This window comes from Cavia porcellus, unplaced genomic scaffold (genome assembly GCF_034190915.1).
Source record: "Cavia porcellus strain 051 isolate PalLab524CR breed Dunkin Hartley unplaced genomic scaffold, mCavPor4.1 scaffold_19, whole genome shotgun sequence".
In the NCBI taxonomy this organism is placed as follows: Eukaryota; Metazoa; Chordata; class Mammalia; order Rodentia; family Caviidae; genus Cavia; species Cavia porcellus.
In genome coordinates this window covers 1,593,026-1,611,941 of record NW_026947502.1, presented here as the reverse complement: position 1 = coordinate 1,611,941, position 18,916 = coordinate 1,593,026, and the positions used below count along the sequence as shown (strand labels likewise).

The 18,916-nt window shown below is 54.1% G+C and overlaps 1 protein-coding gene across 3 annotated transcripts in view; it reads left to right on the top strand.

Annotated features, from left to right (window-relative positions):
- Positions 1–17,989, top strand: part of Rufy1 (RUN and FYVE domain containing 1) — a 33,507-nt gene extending 15,518 nt beyond the window's left edge. For 2 of the 3 annotated variants that reach the window (XM_003461657.4, XM_004999772.4), the window contains exons 6-18: positions 2,483–2,544; positions 3,505–3,570; positions 6,539–6,608; positions 7,917–8,018; positions 8,834–8,950; positions 9,547–9,714; positions 11,892–11,989; positions 13,167–13,286; positions 13,620–13,749; positions 14,628–14,722; positions 15,671–15,719; positions 16,914–16,991; positions 17,466–17,989. In XM_003461657.4, the coding sequence (XP_003461705.1) occupies positions 2,483–2,544; positions 3,505–3,570; positions 6,539–6,608; positions 7,917–8,018; positions 8,834–8,950; positions 9,547–9,714; positions 11,892–11,989; positions 13,167–13,286; positions 13,620–13,749; positions 14,628–14,722; positions 15,671–15,719; positions 16,914–16,991; positions 17,466–17,609 (1,299 nt within the window). In that variant the 3' untranslated portion in view covers positions 17,610–17,989. Of the gene's footprint in view, positions 1–2,482; positions 2,545–3,504; positions 3,571–6,538; positions 6,609–7,916; positions 8,019–8,833; positions 8,951–9,546; positions 9,715–11,891; positions 11,990–13,166; positions 13,287–13,619; positions 13,750–14,627; positions 14,723–15,670; positions 15,769–16,913; positions 16,992–17,465 lie in introns of those variants that run through there. The other variant, XM_063230476.1, reaches the window with a different exon arrangement.
- Positions 17,990–18,916: the final 927 nt, after the last annotated feature.

The following is an 18,916-nucleotide window of genomic DNA, read 5'->3' as shown; positions in this document are numbered from 1 at the left end:
AAACCCCTAGAGATTTGTGTAAAGCTAGCGGCGTATCCGCACCCTCCGCACCCTCACCTCCCGTCAGAAGGCAGCCGGTGTCTGAGGACACTCTCACGCTGAGCAAGTTCTGTTCTGTTTGTTTGTCTTCAGCAGAAGTGAGCATGGACGTCATGCTGTGAATACCCCCCCTGACATCTCCTGGGATGTGTCTCTTTTTAAGCGATAGCTGGGTAATTTGTAGATTTTCCGCTGCAGAATTATTCATGCATTCCTAAGAGGAACTCCGCTTGCTCCTCATGTTCTAATCCTGCTTTTCTGACTCCCTGCTCCTGAAACTGCCCTGAGTTTTCTGTCTGCCTCGCCACCTTTCGGTGTCAGGGTTACATGAGGTGTATAATTCACAGGAAAATGTTGTTCTTCCTTTCCTTGTTGGACCAGAATTTTTGTTTTCAAGGTTTGCTAGAACTCAGTGTATGACCACGTCAGCCTTATGCCTTTTTTGGTCCTGCTGCTTTTCGTGTCGGTTTTTGGAGTTGGGTTAGGTTGTTGTTTTGGGTTTTGTTTTGTTTTGCGTCAGGGTGTCACTATGTCATTCAGGCTGACTCACTGTGTCGGTATGCCTGGAACTCGAAGTGATCATCTTGCCTCAGCCTCCCAAGTGCAGAAATTGCAGGTGTGCACCACCACAGCCAGCTTCACTTTAATTTTTTGCACATTTTTGGTCAGTTTGTCGATTTTCTTTTTTTTTTTTTTTCCCTTTTTCTTTCTTTTTTCCAGTACTGGGGATCAAACTCACGACTGCCTGTTTGTAAGGCAGGTGTTTATGCCACTGAGCTAAATCCCCAGCCCCTAGTTTATCAATTTTCTAATTGGTAGTATAATTTTTAGTCATTTCTGTTTTCCTGGAAATCATTTCATTGAGATACTGTGAGCGAGCTGTGTGGCAGCTCTCTGGCGTAGCTTTTTCCATCCCGCCCCTCTCATCTGTGATATTTCCCTTTGTTACGTGTCCCTCGCTTGGTAGAAGTTGAGCTGATATGTCGAACTTTGAGGAACTGGCTCTGCTAGTTCTGCCTTGGGAATAGAGCTTGGATGCTCCTTAGGCAGCAGACACCCTGAATGTAGGACTAGCACCTGGTTTGCCTTCCGATCCATGAGTATCAGCCGTAGGTATTCATCCTCTCTTTCTGTTGTTTCTTTCCCAGTTGAATATGTTTTTTGTTTTTACTATTTGGGGGTTTTTTTGCTGAAAGAACCCCAAAGTGCCTGGGTGTGGTGGCTCATGCCTGTAATCCCAGCACTCGGGAGGCTGAGGTGGGAGGATCCTTGGTTGAGTTCGAGACCAGCCTGGGCTACAAAGTGAGCTCAAGGCCAGCCTGAACTGCAGAGAAAGGCCCTGTCTCAAAAAATCAAAAAGACCAAAGAGAGAGAGAGAACTCCAAAGTGATACTAGAGGATGCGGGGTGACGGGTGGAGCCCATGCTTCCCGACCCTCACCCCTCCATCCTCCTTCCCACAAGAGAAGGGAAGACTTTCTGCCGCCTGCGTCATCCATGCGTGGCTTTTGTTTGAGCTGACCCTTTCCTGATTCTCCTTTCCTGTCTGAGGAATCTGCAGTCACTGAACAGTGACTGCCACCATGTCTCTGACAGTTGGGTTGGCTGCATTCTGGGAAAGAGGCTCTCACAGTTAAGTCTGCCTGTGATCCAGGCAGATGGTGGCAGGGCCGGGGTCATCAAAGCCGGTGCTCACTGCTACGTCTGTGCTGGGGCTGAGCAGACTGCAGAACTGGGGAGGTCAGGGCTTCTTGGGCATCTCACTGTCTGTGTGTAGCCCTCCCACGGTCTGCAGCATTTAACATCAGAGATTGTGTCCCCAAGAAAGGGCCAGGTGGAAAGCGCAGTACTTGTCTTCTGCATTTTACTTTGCAAAACAAGAACTGAGACCATCCAGGCTCCAAGGTGGGGAACAGTTTGGTTCCTGTCATAAGCTTTATTTCATGTGTGTGTGACAGGGCCTTGCTGTGCAGTTCAGACTGGCTGTGAGCTCGCTTTGTAGCCCAGGCTGGTCTCGAACTTGCAGTGATCCTCCTGCCTCAGCCTTCCTAGTGTTGGGGTTACAGGCATGTGCCACGACGCCTGGCATGAGCTTTAGTTCTTGACAAAGCCGTCTCCCTGCTGGAGCAAGGGACAGAACTCTCACTGCCCAGATGGGTGAGGAACTCTGGTCCTGTCCCTGCAATGACAGAGTTTTCCCTGGAAAACAAACTAGACCGTCTCACCAAAATCTGAGTAAAGAAGGATTCAGAAGTGTCATCACTTGAAAGATCTAGGTTTTTCTTTTTAAATTAGTTTGTACACAGAGAGCTATGTTGATCTGTGTAAAAGTGTACTCAAAGTGCGCCTTTGAGTACAACAGTGATACCGAGTACCCTGAAATGCAGGCTTGTAGAAATGAGATATATTGTCTTTTACTAAATCTGTACGTCTCTTTCTGTCAGGTTGGCGTAATCGATTTCTCCCTCTACCTTAAGGATGTGCAGGATCTTAATGGTGGCAAAGAGTAAGTACTACTGGGAACACTGTTGTTCTTTTTCATTCTAATGAAATTCTGACAAAGTGTACTATTGTTTTTGCCTTGAAAGCCCTATTATATTTCATGTTTTAATTAGGAATAATATGTATATTAATAATGGGTTGCCTGAGAGAGCTATTTAAAGGGTAGAAGAGGTAAAAGAAAAAAGAACTGCAGGGAACATTTGTGAATTCCTGTAATCTCAGCTTCTTAGGAGGCTGAGGGAAAAGGGTCATGAGTTCAAGGCCAGGCAGGCAGTTTAGCAGCCTGCCAAGACCCTCTCTCAAAATGTAAAGATAGAAACCGAATCCTGCAGCTATGGCATGAACTGGTAGGATGATCCTGTTCCCATACACTGCAAGCGTACAGGTTTAGAAACCCTCGGGAGAGCCGAGGCAGTGGCACACACCTGCCATCCCAGCACTGGAGAAGCTGAGGCAGGAGGGATCATTGAGAGGTCAAGGCTGCTCTAGACTACAGAGTGAGTTCAAGACCAGCCTGGACTACATAACGAGGCTCTTGTCTCAGAAAAGGAGAAGAAAAGAAGTTATTCAGAGAGCCTGTCAGATGTTAACAGTCTAAACTCTAGCTTGCAGACTGCACAGCTCTGCCTTTTGAAGCCTCATGGTCCTCTCGAGGGAGTGGACCCCTTTCCTTCAGGGTTATAGTGAGAGGCGGTGCCACTTACAGAGCTGTTTGCATGGCAGGCTGGGCTTCCCCGTGTGTGCATGCCCACAGTCCCCTCCTCACCCCAGAGCCAGGGCACCCTGTCCCCAGCCCGCCACTGAGTCCTCGGCTGGCCAGCCCTGCCCAAAGCTTACTCAGGACCCTGGAATTGCCCTGCAGTGAACACTACTGCTCTACAAGGTGACCACAGGGTTGCGGAGGGGTTAGTAGTCCTAATCCTGAACTAAAAATCTTTCTCCTTTTCTGTGATCTTTTTTTAAGGCACGAAAGAATTACCGATGTCCTTGATCAAAAAAATTACGTGGAAGAACTCAACCGGCACTTAAGGTAGGACTCGCTTCTTTTGTTCAGTGCCACTCTGTGTCTTGTCACCGTTTTATTTTATAGAACTTGTTTTAGTTACTACATATTTATAACGCACGTTTTTCCAAACCAAGAAAAAAAGACCACTCATCTGGCAGCCTGGTGTACACAGACTGGAGAGGTGGGATTTCCCTTGGTAGCCAGCTTTTGGGAAATTTTTGCACAGAGAGTAAGGACAGTCAGCCACACTCACAGCCTGTGTCCTCCTGAAATGGACAGCAAGCAGGAAATCACCATGGGAGCCTGCTGGACCTTCCAGATCCACGTGGTCATGAGCATAGGCAAATGTATTTTGATTTTTTTTTTTTTTTTTTAATTTTAGCTGGGAAGCTACTGGTGTGCTTCTTGGAACACTAGTCCTTGGAGGTTTGGGTACAGAAATGGGTGGACTCTTGGCCTAGTGATTTTGGAAAGCATATCAAATTCTCTCTGAATCCCCATCTAGAAAGTGTGTGGCACACTAGCTCCCCTGGAAAGGCTCTGTGACCTCAGAAGCCAGCAGCAGAAGCAAGCTGGCGTGTTTTTCCCAGTAGACTTAAGAGAGCTGTCTGTGGAGGCACAGGCCTGTAATCCTAGCACTCAAAAGACTGAGGTCGGAGCATGGGTTTGAAGCCATCCTGGCTACACAGTGAGTTCAAGGTCAGCCTGAATTTCAGAGCAAGACACTGTCTCAAAAAGCAGCCACCACCACCCCCGTGATAGGCTTAGGGAATCCATCTGAGTCTCACCTTCGCTGTGTGGACGCTGCTGGGAGAAAGAGTTCCTTGATCCAGTCCTCACTGTGAACTTTTGAAAGGAGCAGAGGTTGAGTCCCATCCCATTCCCTTCAGCCTCACGGAGGCCGCGGTGACGTGGGTCCCACCGGCTAGTAGAGGGAGGTGCTCGCCCGTGGGCACTGTTACGGCTGCATCTCAGTGACACACGCCTGGTAAGGCCGTGTCACCTCCCACCCACCTGCTCATCCAACCGTTTCCTGTGCAGCCCCTGCCTGTCTCTGGGACTGACAGCTGGTCGGAGGCCCCAGGCCTTGTGTACCCTTTGGAAATGAAGCTCAGAGCCCACGGGGCACGACCTCTCTGATGCCTCGGGTTTTCTTTCATCGCTTGATCACTTAGGTTTTCTCTCCCTGGGGACATGTCTTTTTGCTGTCGCTGTAATTTATAGTTTTCTTCTTTTTTTGGTACCAGGGATAGAAATCTTGACCTCAAGCTTGCCAGGCAGGCACTTATGCTACTGAGCTAAATTCCCAGCCCAATTTAAACTTTTCATAGAAAAAAATAGTTGCTGTTTTTAATATAAAATAATTAAATAAGGGGCTGGGGATTTAGCTCAGTGGCATAAGCACCTGCCTTGCAAGCAGGCAGTCATAAGTTTGATCCCCGGTCCCGATAAAAAGGAAAAAGACAAAAAAAAAGTGTAAAAATAATTAAATAAAATGTTACAGATATTTTCTAAGTTACATAGTTTGTGTTCAATTGACAATTCGATACTGTTAAAATATTTCATTCCATGAGTTGGGATATAGCTCTGTGGCCTGGCAAGTACAAGGTCCTGAGTTGGATTCCTAGTACCAAAAAATAGTTTTCCTTCCTTCACATCTTTTGAGGGTTTTTTCAGTTTTCATTTTGCATGTGATCCCCCTATTCTGGAGCCTTCGGTCCACTGCTCTGCTGGTTTGGTTCACACTGGCAGAGGAACTGGTGTGATGTGTAGCCTCAGCTAAGGACTCTGGAACTAGGGCCAGTGACTTCAGAGACTTGCGGCCTTTTATAAATGTGTGAACTTGAAAAGAATTTAAAATGGGGGAGGGAGAAGTGAAATAAAAATTAAAACTACAGAAGCCAGGCATGGTAGTACACTCAGGAGGCTGAGGCAGGATGATGACCATGAGTTCAAGGCCCGTCTAAGCTGCATAGGAAGACCCTGTCTCAAAAAAAAAAAAAAAAAAAAAACTAAAGAAGGGGCTGGGGTTCAGTGGTAGCCTACCTGCTTAGCGTTCTTGAGGCCCTGGGTTTAATCTGAACATAGCAAAAGAGGCCAGGCATGGTGGTGTACACCTGTAGTCCCAGCACACAGGGCGCTGAGGCAGGAGGTTTGCAGTTTGAGTTTGAGGCCTGCCTGGGCTACATAGTGAGTACAAGGCCAGCCTGAACTACAGAGACTGTGAAAATGAGGGCAGCTGCCTGAGCCCAGTGAGCAGCCTGCAGGCTAGGGCATGCCATCTGTGAGAGCAGCATGGTCTGCTGCCCCTTGGGGTGAGGGCGGGGTGGGCAGCCGTGGTGTCTGTTAAGGCTATTGCCGCCCTGTATTCAGTTTGTTAGCTTTTTACATTTTAAGCACTGTTAAGGAATATTAACAGCTGAAAGTTTGACAAGGGTGAAAACATCACCTTAGACTGAGCTTTGTGAAAGGGAGGGGGAGGGGTTTAAGGACGGGGCTGGAAACAGGAGGCGGAGCTGAGATGCACCTGGGCAGGTGCAGGCTCCAGGTGTGAACGTCCTCTCGGTGTGAATGTTCTCTGTTCTCTCATAATGTGCATCTCAGTTGAGCCAGTGAACTTCAGTCAACTTAAAACCCCCAGGAGGCTGCTGTATGAAAGCATCAGCACCTTCTTATAAATGTCGCTTAAATGCGTGAATCCTGCACACTCTGGCTCTTACTATCTGTGAGATTGAAGGGAAAACGTTTCCTTTCAAATTGGCTAAAGTAGGATTGACTAACCTATTTTAGGGCTCAAATTTATTGCAGACTTATCAAAATACATGTGCGCAACTATTTAGGATTCTTATCTACCCAGAGTTAACTGTGTATCTTTGCTTTTCGGTTTCATACAGGAATCCCTCTTCTCTCAAGGTCCACTGGTTATGAAATGATTTTTCTTAAGTTAGGCTTTTATAAGTTAGGTTGACCTGATATTTGTATTTTCTGTTAGCTGCACAGTTGGGGATCTTCAGACCAAGATAGATGGCCTGGAAAAGATGAATTCAAAGCTTCAAGAAGAGGTTTGTCAATTGAAGTTCTTAAGCAAAACCGACTGTGTCTTTGGTAGTGTGACCGGAGTGCTGGCCACCAGGAAGGTGACTTGGCGACCTCTGCCAGCTGCTGGGCCCCAGCAGGTCACTGCAGCAGTCCCAAGCCAGGCGCCGGGATAGATCCTGTCACCTCCCTCAGGGACAGGATCTATGCCTTGGGGTCGTGCCTTGGTGGAGCTGCCCAGCCCCAGGAGCACAGCCACTGCCTCTCTGCGCTGTGTCCGCCCTGGAGTTTGGGCTGCTCAGGGGCATGGCCCAGTCTCCCCACAGCCTGCCCTTTCTTCACTTCCCCCTGGGAAGAGGACAGGACAGGAAGAGAGAGGATAAGAGCAAGCAAGACAGCTTGCCGCTGGCCTGGCTGCCGGAGTCTTCCTGTCCCCTGCTGGCTGAGGGACTGCTCCGCCTCTCAGGCTGTGCTCAGGGCCCCTCGCTTGTTCCATTTGGAAGGACAAGGGCTTTGAGAGGACTCAGAAAGGAGGCAGCAGACAGCCTCAGCAGAATTGACGCTCACCTTTGTGACATCGGCCCGCTATAGGCATGTTTCAGACTGACTGCTCTCCTGAGAGGTGGCTTCCAGGGACAGGGTGTAGAAGTTAGGCCTCTCCAGAGAGCGGCGTCCCTGAGTGTGGCCTGCAAGGTTCACAGTCATGTGTCATGTGGACCTGGGAGCCTCCTTGCGTGTAGGCAGGTGGCCTTCACCCGAATTAGGGGGGAACACACACCTCATGGGACTGGGAAATGGCCTCAGGGCCCAGCCCAAATGGGCACTGCAACGGGGGCTAATTTGCTCCCCTTTGCTCACTTGGACCAGGTGGCAGTTTTGACTGCAGGCCAAGCGCCCTGAGAAGCCAGGCAGTGGGGTTTGCTTTGGCCCACAGATGGTGCGAAGAGTGCCTCAGAACTGGTATTCCTTCTGGCTCCTCACTGGGTTTCAGGAGGGCAGCGCACAGTCCCTAAGAGCTCAGCCTGCTCCTTCACTTGGGACAGCTGATACCGCCTTCCAGGCGGTGGCTTAGGACCCCAGCTGGCTCCCCTGTGAGCGGAAGGTCATTGTGCAGAGCTTTAGGGACTTTGCCATCCAGAGAGGCCCAAGTGGCTGTGGGTCCCTCGGTCCACAGAGGATGAGCCAAGAGCAGGCTGTTCACGTAAGAAGGCAAAGTGAACAGTCAGACGCGCGAAGGTTCGTAGAGAACCCTTGCGGTGTCAGGTAGTTCGTATGTAATCTGAGTGGTAAGAAGGCTTTTGGTGCTAAGGAATGTAAAAACCTTTCTTTATCAGCTTTCAGCTGCAACAGGCCGGATTTGTTCGCTTCAGGAAGAGCAGCAGCAGTTAAGAGAGCAGAACGAGTTGATTCGGCAGAGGAGTGAGAAGAGTGTGGAGGTGAGGGTCCTCGCCCGGGGGCCCTGCGTCACCTCCAGGCTGCCCTCGACCTGTAGCACAACACGCATGCCGCGTGGGCTGTTGCAGGGCTCTGCTGCTCCTGGGTGGTGATGAGCGTGCTTCCAGTCTGCAGTGCATTGAATCCCCCAGTACAGAGCTTGCGACTCTAGGGCAGCTGTGGTTCGTAAGGAACCTGGCCCCAGGACGTGCAGAGGGCACCCACACTGCCCCACCCGGGCCTTGCACCGAGTCCCTACTCGTCCTGAGCAGAGCCCACTGTGCCCACTGGTGGTGTAGAGGAGCTCGGCCCCTTCCCCTGCATTCCCACAGCTCCTCCCCGGCCCCTAGCAGTCTCGCCAGCTGCAGCGCTGACCCCCGACCACTGAAGGCCCAGTCTGACTCGTACGCTCAGGGCTGATTAAAAGCATGGGCAGAGAATGCTGAGCGGTGGGTCAAATGAGCGTTTCCTCCGAGGCACTGTCATCTGTTCTAAAGAAAATTAATTGCTATAGAGATCTAAATTTTCCTTCAAAAACTTATTGACTTGCTGAGCATAGTGGCACATGCCTGGAATCCCAGCTCTGGGGAGGCTGAGGCAGGAGCATCAGGATGAGTTCAAGGACAACCAAAAAAGTTGACTCACTCTCATCTTTCATCTCCAAGTTACAATCTCCTTAAGATTTTGAACCTTCCCGATTGTGTTTGAAAGGCAGAAGTCATCCTGCATTTTCAACAGCACCGTGGGCTTTTCCGAACTGTACTGTGTAGCCCACGCACGTGCTGTCTGTAAGGAAACCATTGCTCCTGTTTCACAGATAACCAAACAGGACACCAGAGTCGAGCTGGAGACTTACAAGCAGAGCCGGCAAGGGCTGGACGAGATGTACAGCGACGTGTGGAAGCAGCTGAAGGAGGAGAAGAAAGTGCGCCTGGTGAGCAGCTGCTGCTCCAGGCAGGCGGGCCCCGGCTGCCTCCGTGTTTATGAGCCTTTTAGAGGCCACTGAGGCAGCACTGTCCTCTCACTGTAACTCTGTCCTGGTTGGTTCCACACCTTCCGGGTCAGCGGCCCAGGTTCTTCATGAAGCCCCGTTTTGGTTGGTTTTTTTGTTTTGGGGGGTCCCGGAATTGAAGCTAAGCCCAGTTCTTAAGCCTGCCGTGTCCCTCTGCTCCCTGGACACCTGCAGAGTAGTATGTCCCGAGGCGCTGGGGATGGTGACAGCCGTTTTCAAGCAGTGCTCCTGTGTGCTGAGAGCAGGACCCGGTCCTGTCACACTCAGGGCCCTTCCCGCTCGGCACAAGGCGGTCTGACCGGGCAAGGCCCGATGCTGTGCCCGGCCTGTGTTCCTAGATCCGCTCCTGCCCACCAGACTCAGAGCCAGCTGCCTCTGCCCATGAGAAAGAGGAGGAAACGTCCTCCAAACCTGTCTTTCGCGCTGAGATCCTTCAGGCAGGCCCAGGGCATGAGGTCCCTGCAGTGCATTCCTGAAGTCCACCGCAATGGCACTTTCCTTGTGCGTGTCCTTCAAAGGAACTAGAAAAAGAACTGGAGTTACAAATTGGAATGAAAACCGAAATGGAGATCGCCATGAAGTTGCTGGAGAAGGACACCCACGAGAAGCAGGACACGCTGGTCGCCCTGCGCCAGCAGCTGGAGGAGGTCAAAGCCATCAATCTGCAGATGTTCCACAAAGTTCAGGTGGGCTCCGCATCACTTCGCTGTCCTGCTTTCCTCACCCATCGCCCTCGTGCCGTAGGTGCCAGCTGGTCCTGAGCCCACGGCCAGGACGTTTATTCCATGGATCCTCACACGATAGCTGAGAGGTGGGTCAGCGCCGAGTCCTAACTGTGACAGTACTGAGGTAGTGACAGTACGAACTGCTAAGATAATGTGGCAGGACTCAGTGCTAAGTGTGACAGTTCTGGGTAGTCATGCTAAGTACTAAGGTAGTGCACACTACTAAGACAGCACCCCAGTTTTGTGTTTTGGTGCCCAGCAACTCAGCACAAGCTAACCTTTCATCCCCACTGATGGCGGTGCTGCCTCTGCCATCACCAAGGCTCCGAGGCCGTGGAGCCCTCCCTGCTGCTCTCTTCTGCCAGCGGCCCCCACTTGCAGGGCCGTGGCTTCCTGTGTGTGTGGCAGGGCAGGTGCTAGTTGGCTGTAGAGGGGCTGTAAGGAGACGCCATACTCAGAGGACACCGTGCCTCCAGGCTTTGTGTACACAGCTCCCCTGGAGAGCAGCACCTGTCCCAGCCACCACTTTCCTGCAGCGACCTCAAATGGGATGGTGAGGAGAGCAAGGATGCCCCACTGGCATCAGAGGTGAGAGCAGTCTGCCTGGGTGGGGCACGCTGGTGAGTCAGCACTCAGGAGGCTGAGGCAGGAGGATGCTCATGAATTTGAAGCCAGCCCGATCCATGTAGTGAGACCCCATGAGGGCAGGCAGGACCCCACTCTTCACTGAGTGTCTACAGAGACCCCTCATCCTTCGTGCAGGGCTTGAACTGGACCGTGGACCTCTCAGCTGCTGTCGTGACTGGCTGTGGTGTGGAAAACACCCACACCTCGGGGTCTCAAGGATCATGAGTACACACAGGCTACCTCGCCTGGGCTTTGTTCTGCCGCTCATTTTCAACTGGTGTGATGTATGCCTGTGACCTCGCACTTGCCAGGCAGGCGCTTGTGCCACTGAGCTACATCCCCAGGCCCCTCTTTGGCTGTTTTTTTTTTTTTTTTTTGTCTTTCTTTTTCATACCAAACCAATTGACTTAAAGTTAGTTAACAGTCTGCCACAGAAATGCGCGTGGGAAGATGGAGGTGTAGTTCAGCATTCAAGCACTTGCCTGACATGTGAGGCCTTGGATTTGAGCCCCAGCCGCATAGAAAGCGTAACACACATACACAAGTGTGTAATGCAGACACACATGCGCGTACAGCATGCAGACCCTTCAGCTGTGCCCCTAGGACCTGGCAGAAGCATTTCATCAGCTATGTTTTCTGCATCTCAACATCCCTAAATCAGGATGCCTCTGAACAGGCGTGGGGTCGTGTTTGAGTTACGCCAGCTTCTTCGAGCTGTGTAAAGTTGTCTCCAATGCAGTGAAATATCGCTGGTGTTTTTAGTGTGATACTTCTTAGCTTCTTTCTGGTTTGTTTCTGTTGTTGCTTTGGTCTTGCTTTTCTGGGGTAGAGTTAGGCGGGTCTTGAACTCACTCTATAGCATTGACTGGACTCGAAGTTTCAGCTGTCGTCCTGCCTCAGCCTCCCAAGTGCTAGGATGGCACACGTGCACCATTGCAGCCAGCTTTTATTTTGTAGCTCAGTGGTTGTTAGTAATATGCTGTTTACTCTCCAGGTACGATGTCTACTACTCATTATTCTGTTGCTCATATCGGTTTGTTGTATTAAGGCTGAAGAGTTCAGCTTGCTTCTTAGTTCACTGAACTGTCCCCCTGCATCCAGCCTGTCTGTCCGGTCAAGGGTGTCCTTTGTACACACAGTGCCCTTCCTGGTCACACAGCGTGGGCGACCCCTGACCCTCGTTTGCTCTCTGTGCCCATCCAGCCACTTTGGCTCTGAGCCCTGCCCAGTAGGGAGAAGTGGGCTGCCGGAGAGCACTGCAGGGCCATGCTCTTATGGGGCAGTGGAAAGGGCGCCCAGCGGAGTCTGCCTGTATCTGCTGCCGCTGCCAGTGCCCAGGCCCAGCCCTCGAGCAGAGTGGGGCATGTCCCCACGCTCTCTCTCCGCAGCACTCAGCAAGAGCAGCGAGGACAGAAATGCCCAGGTGCTAGGCACAGGGTAGCAGCTGAGCCCCCTTCGTGACACACAGCAGCAGGGGGACAGTGTGTAAATCCCTGTCCTTGCTCTTGTAGAATGCAGAGAGCAGTTTACAGCAGAAGAATGAAGCCATCACCTCGTTTGAAGGAAAAGCCAGTCAGGTTCTGTCCAACATGAAGCAGATGGAGGAACGGTAATTACCTCCCTGAGGCTGGGTCTTCTCTAGGGTGCCAAGCACTTCTGGGCATGGAGACCCGCCCAGAGCCCCTCAGGGTGAGGACAGGGCAGGGGGCTGCCTACTTCAGGCAGAATCTTGACCAGTGGGAGGGCAGGGTGCAGCCGTTCTGTCCACCGTGTTCAGCCATGGCCCTGGCATCAAGCAGGAGGGTCACTGTGTGTGTGAGTCCAATCCGTGCTGCATAATGAGACCCCATTTCAAGAAAAGAAGAAAACAGAGAAAGTATTGGTACTTTGGCATGGGCAAAGAGATAGAGAAAAACCTGATAAATAAGGCTTTATCAGTCTTACAGCTGAGCATCGTGGTATGCCTATAATTCTAGCATTTGGGAGGCCGAGGCAGAAGGATCATAGTTTTGAGGCTGGCCTGGGCAACTTCGCACAATGCTTCTCACAGTAAAACATATTTCAAAAGGATTGGAGGGGTAGCCCAGCGTCAGAGTGGCACTGTGTTCAAATTCCAGTACCAAAAAGTGCTCTAGGACAGGCATAGCTAAGAATAGAAAGTTAGGGATTTGGAGAAAGCATGCAGATCCTGGTCTGGTGGAGAACTTGTGTCCAGAATATGTAACAAACTCGGAACTGAACTCAAGTGATCCCATTTTAAAATAAGCAAAAGACTGGGCCACTCAGCTAGGAGGCCGTGCAGCTGGACAGGATGGGTGCGGATTTCGGCACCAGGAAAGCTGCAGGGCACAGCAGTGGGCTCACTGCTGCCCTCAGAGGGGTCACTTGCCGCGCGGCTGGACCAACCCAAGCAACCTTCCCGCCTCCCTGAGCTGCAGGCAGCCGGCTGGGTTGGTGTTTGAATCAGAGTATCAAATATAGAGGCAGATGCAGAGCGTGGAAACAGGCTGTCTTTACTGAGGGCGAGTGGCTCCAGGAGGGCGCAGAGGGCATGTGGGGCTGCAAGGGCTCACGCATGTGTGTGGTCTGAGGAAGACACACGGAACCTCGGCAGAGCTCAGCGGTAGAGCGCTTGCCTCACATGCACAAAGTACGGAAATCACCAGCACTGCAAAAAAGAACAGGAGCTTCGGGGTGCCCCTCCCCCTGCACATGAGTACACACGCATTGGTCTCAGTCCCTTGCACAGATGGGCTCTTCACCTGTGCTTGCCCTGTGGCCTCTAGGTTACAGCACTCGGAGCGGGCACGGCAGGGCGCGGAGGAGCGGAGCCACAAGCTGCAGCAGGAGCTCGGCGGGAGGGTCGGCGCCCTGCAGCTGCAGCTGGCGCAGCTGCATGAGCAATGGTAGGCCAGCGCAGGCGGCGGCAGCAGCCAGGCGGAGCGGTGTGGGCCTGGCCTCCCAGCTTCCCCTCCCCGGCTCAGCCGTGTGCTGTGAAGCCCTGAGGGTGAGGAGGACACCCGCATGGGAAGGCACAGCCTGGCTGACCCCTGCCTCCCTCCCCGCCTCCCTCCCCACCCGGCACCAGCGTCCTAGTCCTGGTGTCCTCGTCTTCATTACCAAGGTGTGGGCTGAGAGGCAGCTGTCCCCACCTGTGAAGGGTTAGGAGGGTCATGGCTCACGGGTCTTCCATGAAAATCTCCCTCCGAGACTAATTCCACTTCTTTTTGGGAAAACAGTTCAAGCTTAGAGAAAGAGCTGAAATCAGAAAAAGAGCAGAGACAAGCTCTTCAGCGAGAACTGCAGCATGAGAGGGACACCTCCTTGCTGCTCCGGACGGAGCTGCAGCAGGTGGAAGGGCTGAAGAAGGTGAGCGGCTGCCCTGCAGCGGCCGGGTACAGGAGCACCGGCCTCCCAGGGCGCAGAGGCTGGTGCTGGCAGCCAGGCCTCCCCCGGGGCACGGTGCCCAGGCTGGCATCATGAGGACCCCGCTGGTGGAAGCTGCGCAGGCTGGGGGCCGAGCCGCACTTCTGTCCGCGTGGTGGGTGTCCCCTCTGTTCTGCTCTGAGACTGCTGTGCGTTTGAATTCCCCTCACGCCACCCGCAGTGAGAGAAACAGCATGGCAGCTGGCGTGGAGCATGCAGAGGCCACCTGGGAGCCAGGCTCACTTCTGGTCTCTGTCCCACCTTGCAGCCCCGCCGGCCCTTCGGTAACAGCTCTGTCCCAGTGAGCGTCCCTCCCTGCAGCCCTCCCTGGGCCTGGCCATCCTTGCTGTGGACAAACCTTTCTCGGGGCCCGGACTCACTGGGCGTAGTCTAGCCATCCCCCCAGCCCCACTGTGGGCCAGAACACCTGCCCCTGCTGCCCTGTGGGCCACACTGCTCACTGCTCCATCCCTGGCCCAGAGCCACTGTGCTGTTCCCCTCAACTGCCCATTCCCAGTAACGAGCTGGGGAGAAGTCCCCTGTGAAAAGCAACTTTATTGCAGAACCACATTTTGCTTTTTGTGAGACATTCTGATAGGCATGTTGCTCTGACAAAAACTAAAAAATAACAAGCCAGGTGTGGTGGCACACCGTCTGTAATTAATCCCATGCCCTGGGAAGCTGAGGCGGGGGATTGCCTCAAGGTCAGGGCCAGCCTGGGATCCCTAGTGAGTTCAAGGTCAGCCTGAGTTAGAGACCTTGTATCAGAAACAAACGTGAAACTTGTGACTCGTGTCAGATGTCTGGTTTGTCCCTTTCAGGAGCTTCGGGAGCTCCAGGAGGAGAAGGTGGAGTTACAGAAGGTCTGTGAGGAGCAGGAGCAAGCCCTCCAGGAAATGGGCCTGCACCTCAGCCAGTAAGCGGGGCCTGCTCTCCCTCGGGTGCAGTCACCGAGTCCTGGTGACTTCCCCTGGGGCTGTGCTTCTCCAGTGACTGGGACAAGCTAGAGGAGAAGGCCAGGCAGCCATGCCCATGACATCACAGCCACCTGCCTTTCTGGGAACCCAACCCTGGAGCCACTGGTGTCTCACTGGCTGGGGCGGTGGAGTGGTTCTGCCCCACTGCGGCTGGGTACCTCTGTGCCACGTCCCAGCCTGGCCAGGCTTCTGTGGTCACCCTGGGTGGATGATCCCCATCCGTCTCTGCTCCTCAGGCCCCAGGCTGTGCTCAGCCAGCTACCTGACAGGGTAGAGCTGCCCAGGTCCCACTGTATGCCCCGGGGTCCCATCATCCTCAGTGAGCACACGAGGGACCCTGATGGGAACTGGGATTCAGCAGTCAGCAGCTTTCTCCCCTTGAGTCGGGACCCTTCTGGGTGCAAATGACAAAAACTGCTTAAAAACAAAAAGTCACCAGGGGTTGGTCAGTCAGCAGAGCAGGCTAGCACTAGGCAGTGCCCTTCTGCACGGCCCCTGGCACCTGAGGGAACACAGTGCCAGCCCACTGGGAGTACGGCCAGGAGCCCAGGGCTGGGACCCTGAAAGTGAGCTGGGCCCACACTGCCGTGTCTCCAGACCCACTTGGGGCCTGAGGCAGGGCAGGGGCTTCTGCCCTGCACAGCATGACACCGGCTCTGCCCCGGGCTGCAGACTCGGAAGCAGCCTGCAGTCTGAGCACCTCGCTGTGCCCTCTTGCTGAGCTTGGGTCGCATGGCAGACTTTCCCACTGCTCAGGTGGACTTTGTATTTTTGGTTTTCTCGGCACTGGGGATCAAACGCAGAGCCTTGTGCGTGCAAGGCGAGAACTCTACCACAGAGCCACATCCTCAGCCCAGGTCCGTCCATTTTTCTGTCTGCTTTCTTAGATCCAAGCTGAAGATGGAAGACATAAAGGAAGTGAACAAGGCCCTGAAGGTACGAGGGTGTCGCGGTTAGTGTGACCGCTTCCGCACACCAGCACGGGGTGAGCCAGGCCTCTAGGCTGAGTAGCACCTCCAGCCCTTCTGTATTTTTTATCTTGAGACAGGGTCTCCCCAGGCACTAAGTTCCCCATGCTGGGCTCACACTTGCTGTCCTGCCTCAGCCTGAGGAGGGCAGGGATTCCAGGGTCCCCAGAACCAGCCTCTTGTGGGAGACACTCACCTTCAGCTGGGATGGCATGGCAGCCGCTGCCAAGCTGGAGCATGGCTTGACTGCAGCCCCTCTGCCGTTAACAGCAGTTTGCAGAGACTCAGCTGGCAGGTCCCTGGGGCGGCAGGAGGAGGCAGAGAGCCCTGGGCATTTTTGGCACGCTCGTGGGGAGACCCCGCCCTCCTGCAAAGCCCTGCTGCAGTGCCGCGGGCCAGGTTCAGGAGCAGCCTCTACCCTGGGGAGCCATGTGGGCACCCGGCTGCCACCAGCTCCTGGACGTCCTCACTGGCGGCTGGCTGTCTTTCTGTCCCCAGCCTGCACACAAGTGTGTGCAGGACGACAGCCGACAGCTGGACGGAGGCTGGGCTTGGGCCCTGAGCGCTGGCTCGAGGTACACTGGGCCAGCTGTGGGGTCCCAGGGCCTGCTCCCTACCACTGCGACCACGTTTCATCTACAAAGTTAGGTACGGCAGAGGCCAGGAGCCGGAAAGCACATCACTCCTGTGACCCCTCTGGACACAGCCGTACCCCTGCCTCAGTGTTCACAGCTGGTGACTGTGACCTGGGGGAGACCTGGGAGGCTCCTGTCACCCCACACCTGGCCCAGTGGCCAAGGGCCTAGCCTCCCTGCACTGGCTCAGGGTGGCTCAGTGGGTGCCACACATGCTGTAACCTGACCCAGCAGGGCTCCACCCAGGGGTGTTTATAGAAGGGCTGAGGAGGTCCTGGCTGTGGCAGGGCTAGACACCATGCTAAGTCCGGGGATGCCACAGGCATCCCCAGGAAAGGACCGCTTGGCAGGGCCAATGGAAAATGGCATCCCTAGGGGGCTGGGGATTTAGCTTGGCGGCATAAGCACCTGCCTTGCAAGCAGGCAGTCGTGAGTTCAATCCCCGGTACTGATAAAAAGGAAAAAGACAAAAAAAAAAAAAGAAAGAAAGAAAGAAAACGGCATCCCTGGTGCTCCTCCCTCCCCAGGGCCACACCTGGCTGAAGGACGACGAAGCCACCCACTGCAAGCAGTGCGAGAAGGAGTTCTCCATCTCCCGCAGGAAGGTGTGCCCGGGCTGCCAGCGAGCCCTCCCTCTGGGGAGGTGCAGTGCTTTCCCCTCGAAAACCCTCTGCGCAGCAAAAGAAAATCTAGTGGGTTTTTGCCAAAATAGTCCCTGGAGGAACTGTGGAGGTGGCTAAAGGCACTGGTGACTCGGGCAGGTCGGGTCACAGGTGCTGGTGTGACCCTCTCTGGGTCGGGAACAGGCAGAGGCCTCTGACAGCCCCTCGAGACAAGCCGGCAGGAAGAAACATCACAGAGGCAGGCAGCCGTGATCGTGGTCCCCAGCTGTCCCCACCACGGGCCTTGGGAAAAAGGGCAGAGCTTACCCTGTGCGTAGGGCCCCAGTGGGCCAAGGCGGTCCTGTGGGTGGCAGGGCCCTGGGGTGGGACTGGGCGTGGTGGAGCACAGGCTCAGGCTCACCGGAGCCCCATCAGGCTGTGGCCGCCCCTCCAGCATCTGCATTGCTCTCCCCTCAGCACCACTGCCGGAACTGCGGCCACATCTTCTGCAACGCCTGCTCGGCTGGTGAGCTAGCCCTGCCCTCCTACCCGAAGCCAGTGCGCGTGTGCGACAGCTGCCACAGCCTCCTGCTGCAGCGCTGCTCCTCCACTGCTCCCTGAGGGGACAGCTCCACGTGTGCCTGGCCGGCCTCCAGTCTCCCTTTCGGGCAGCACCACCGCGTGGACCTGGCTTTGCCTGCCGTGGTGGCCTCTCCAGGCTGCACCGCTCCCGCTGATTGGTTCCAGCCCTGGCTGTGTCCCGGACGTGACTTCATGGTTTTGCTACTGTCACTTTCTGCATCTCAAAGATGGAGCTTTGCAGCAGGGGAACCAGTCTCCTGCCAGGTTTTCTCCTCCCCCTCCCCGGGGCCACAACTTGTACCTGCACAGTGCTGCATAGTGCATCAGCCTCTGGGTGCCCGTGCCTCATTCAGCAAGACCAGATCCTACGTGTTCGTGTGCCCCAGGCCCTGAAATAAATTCCTGTTTTTTCACTGTAAGCCTGCTGAGCTGCCAGTGTCTTCCATAGCTGCTGTCCTAGGTGGGCTCTGCACTACTGCTGGGGTCAGGTGACGGAGCTGGAGTGTCCCCTTACACACAATGCTTGGCTGAGGTGGACTGTGTCCAGGTAAATTATTCTAAATCAACCCACTCAGCCCCACTTCTGTTAGAAGCTTCCTTTCCCCAATAAATATATTCTGCTCGTTTAAAAAAATGCACTTAAGGTCAGCCGTGGTGGTGCACACCTGTAATCCCAGCACTCAGGAGGCTGAGGCAGAAGGATCACCGAGTTCAAGGCCAGCCTGGGCTACATAGCAAGACTATCTGCAAAAAACAATAGAGGGAAGGAAGTTCCCCGCACCGTGCCTACCAGTCCAGAGTTTTTCTTCCTTTTAGCGCCTGCTCTCCGCTTCAGCTGTACTCCAAGCAGCAGGTTTACCCTGGACACCTGGGCCAAACACAGCAGAGCTTGTGCCCGACTCTACCTTCCAACAGCCCACAGGGAAAGGGTGTGGGTATCCTACAAACGAAGCTTCAGGCTCGGGCGTGCAAGGTGGTTTAGGGAGGGCTGGTGGGTGGGCAGGGTGAGTGTGGGGCCAGGGGCTGTGCAGCAGTTCCCACCATGTGGAAGGCTCTGGTTAGTGCTGGCAGGGGAAGGGGTGTCTGGAGCCACTGCTGTGCAATTCCAGAAAATGGGACTGGCCACAGACCGAAGCCAAGGTGGTCCTGGATCCACTCCAGACAGATGGCAAATCTGAGCTCTACTGTGGCCCTTTTCCTCCGGACGGCCACACTTAAAACTACATTGTCACTTAAGGACACAGAATAGCCCACAGCCCTCAACACCAGGTCTGGCTCTCGACTAACCAGAACCCTGAGAGCAGACAGGCAGTGCCACTGCTCACTGCCCCAGCAACTTCCTCCCT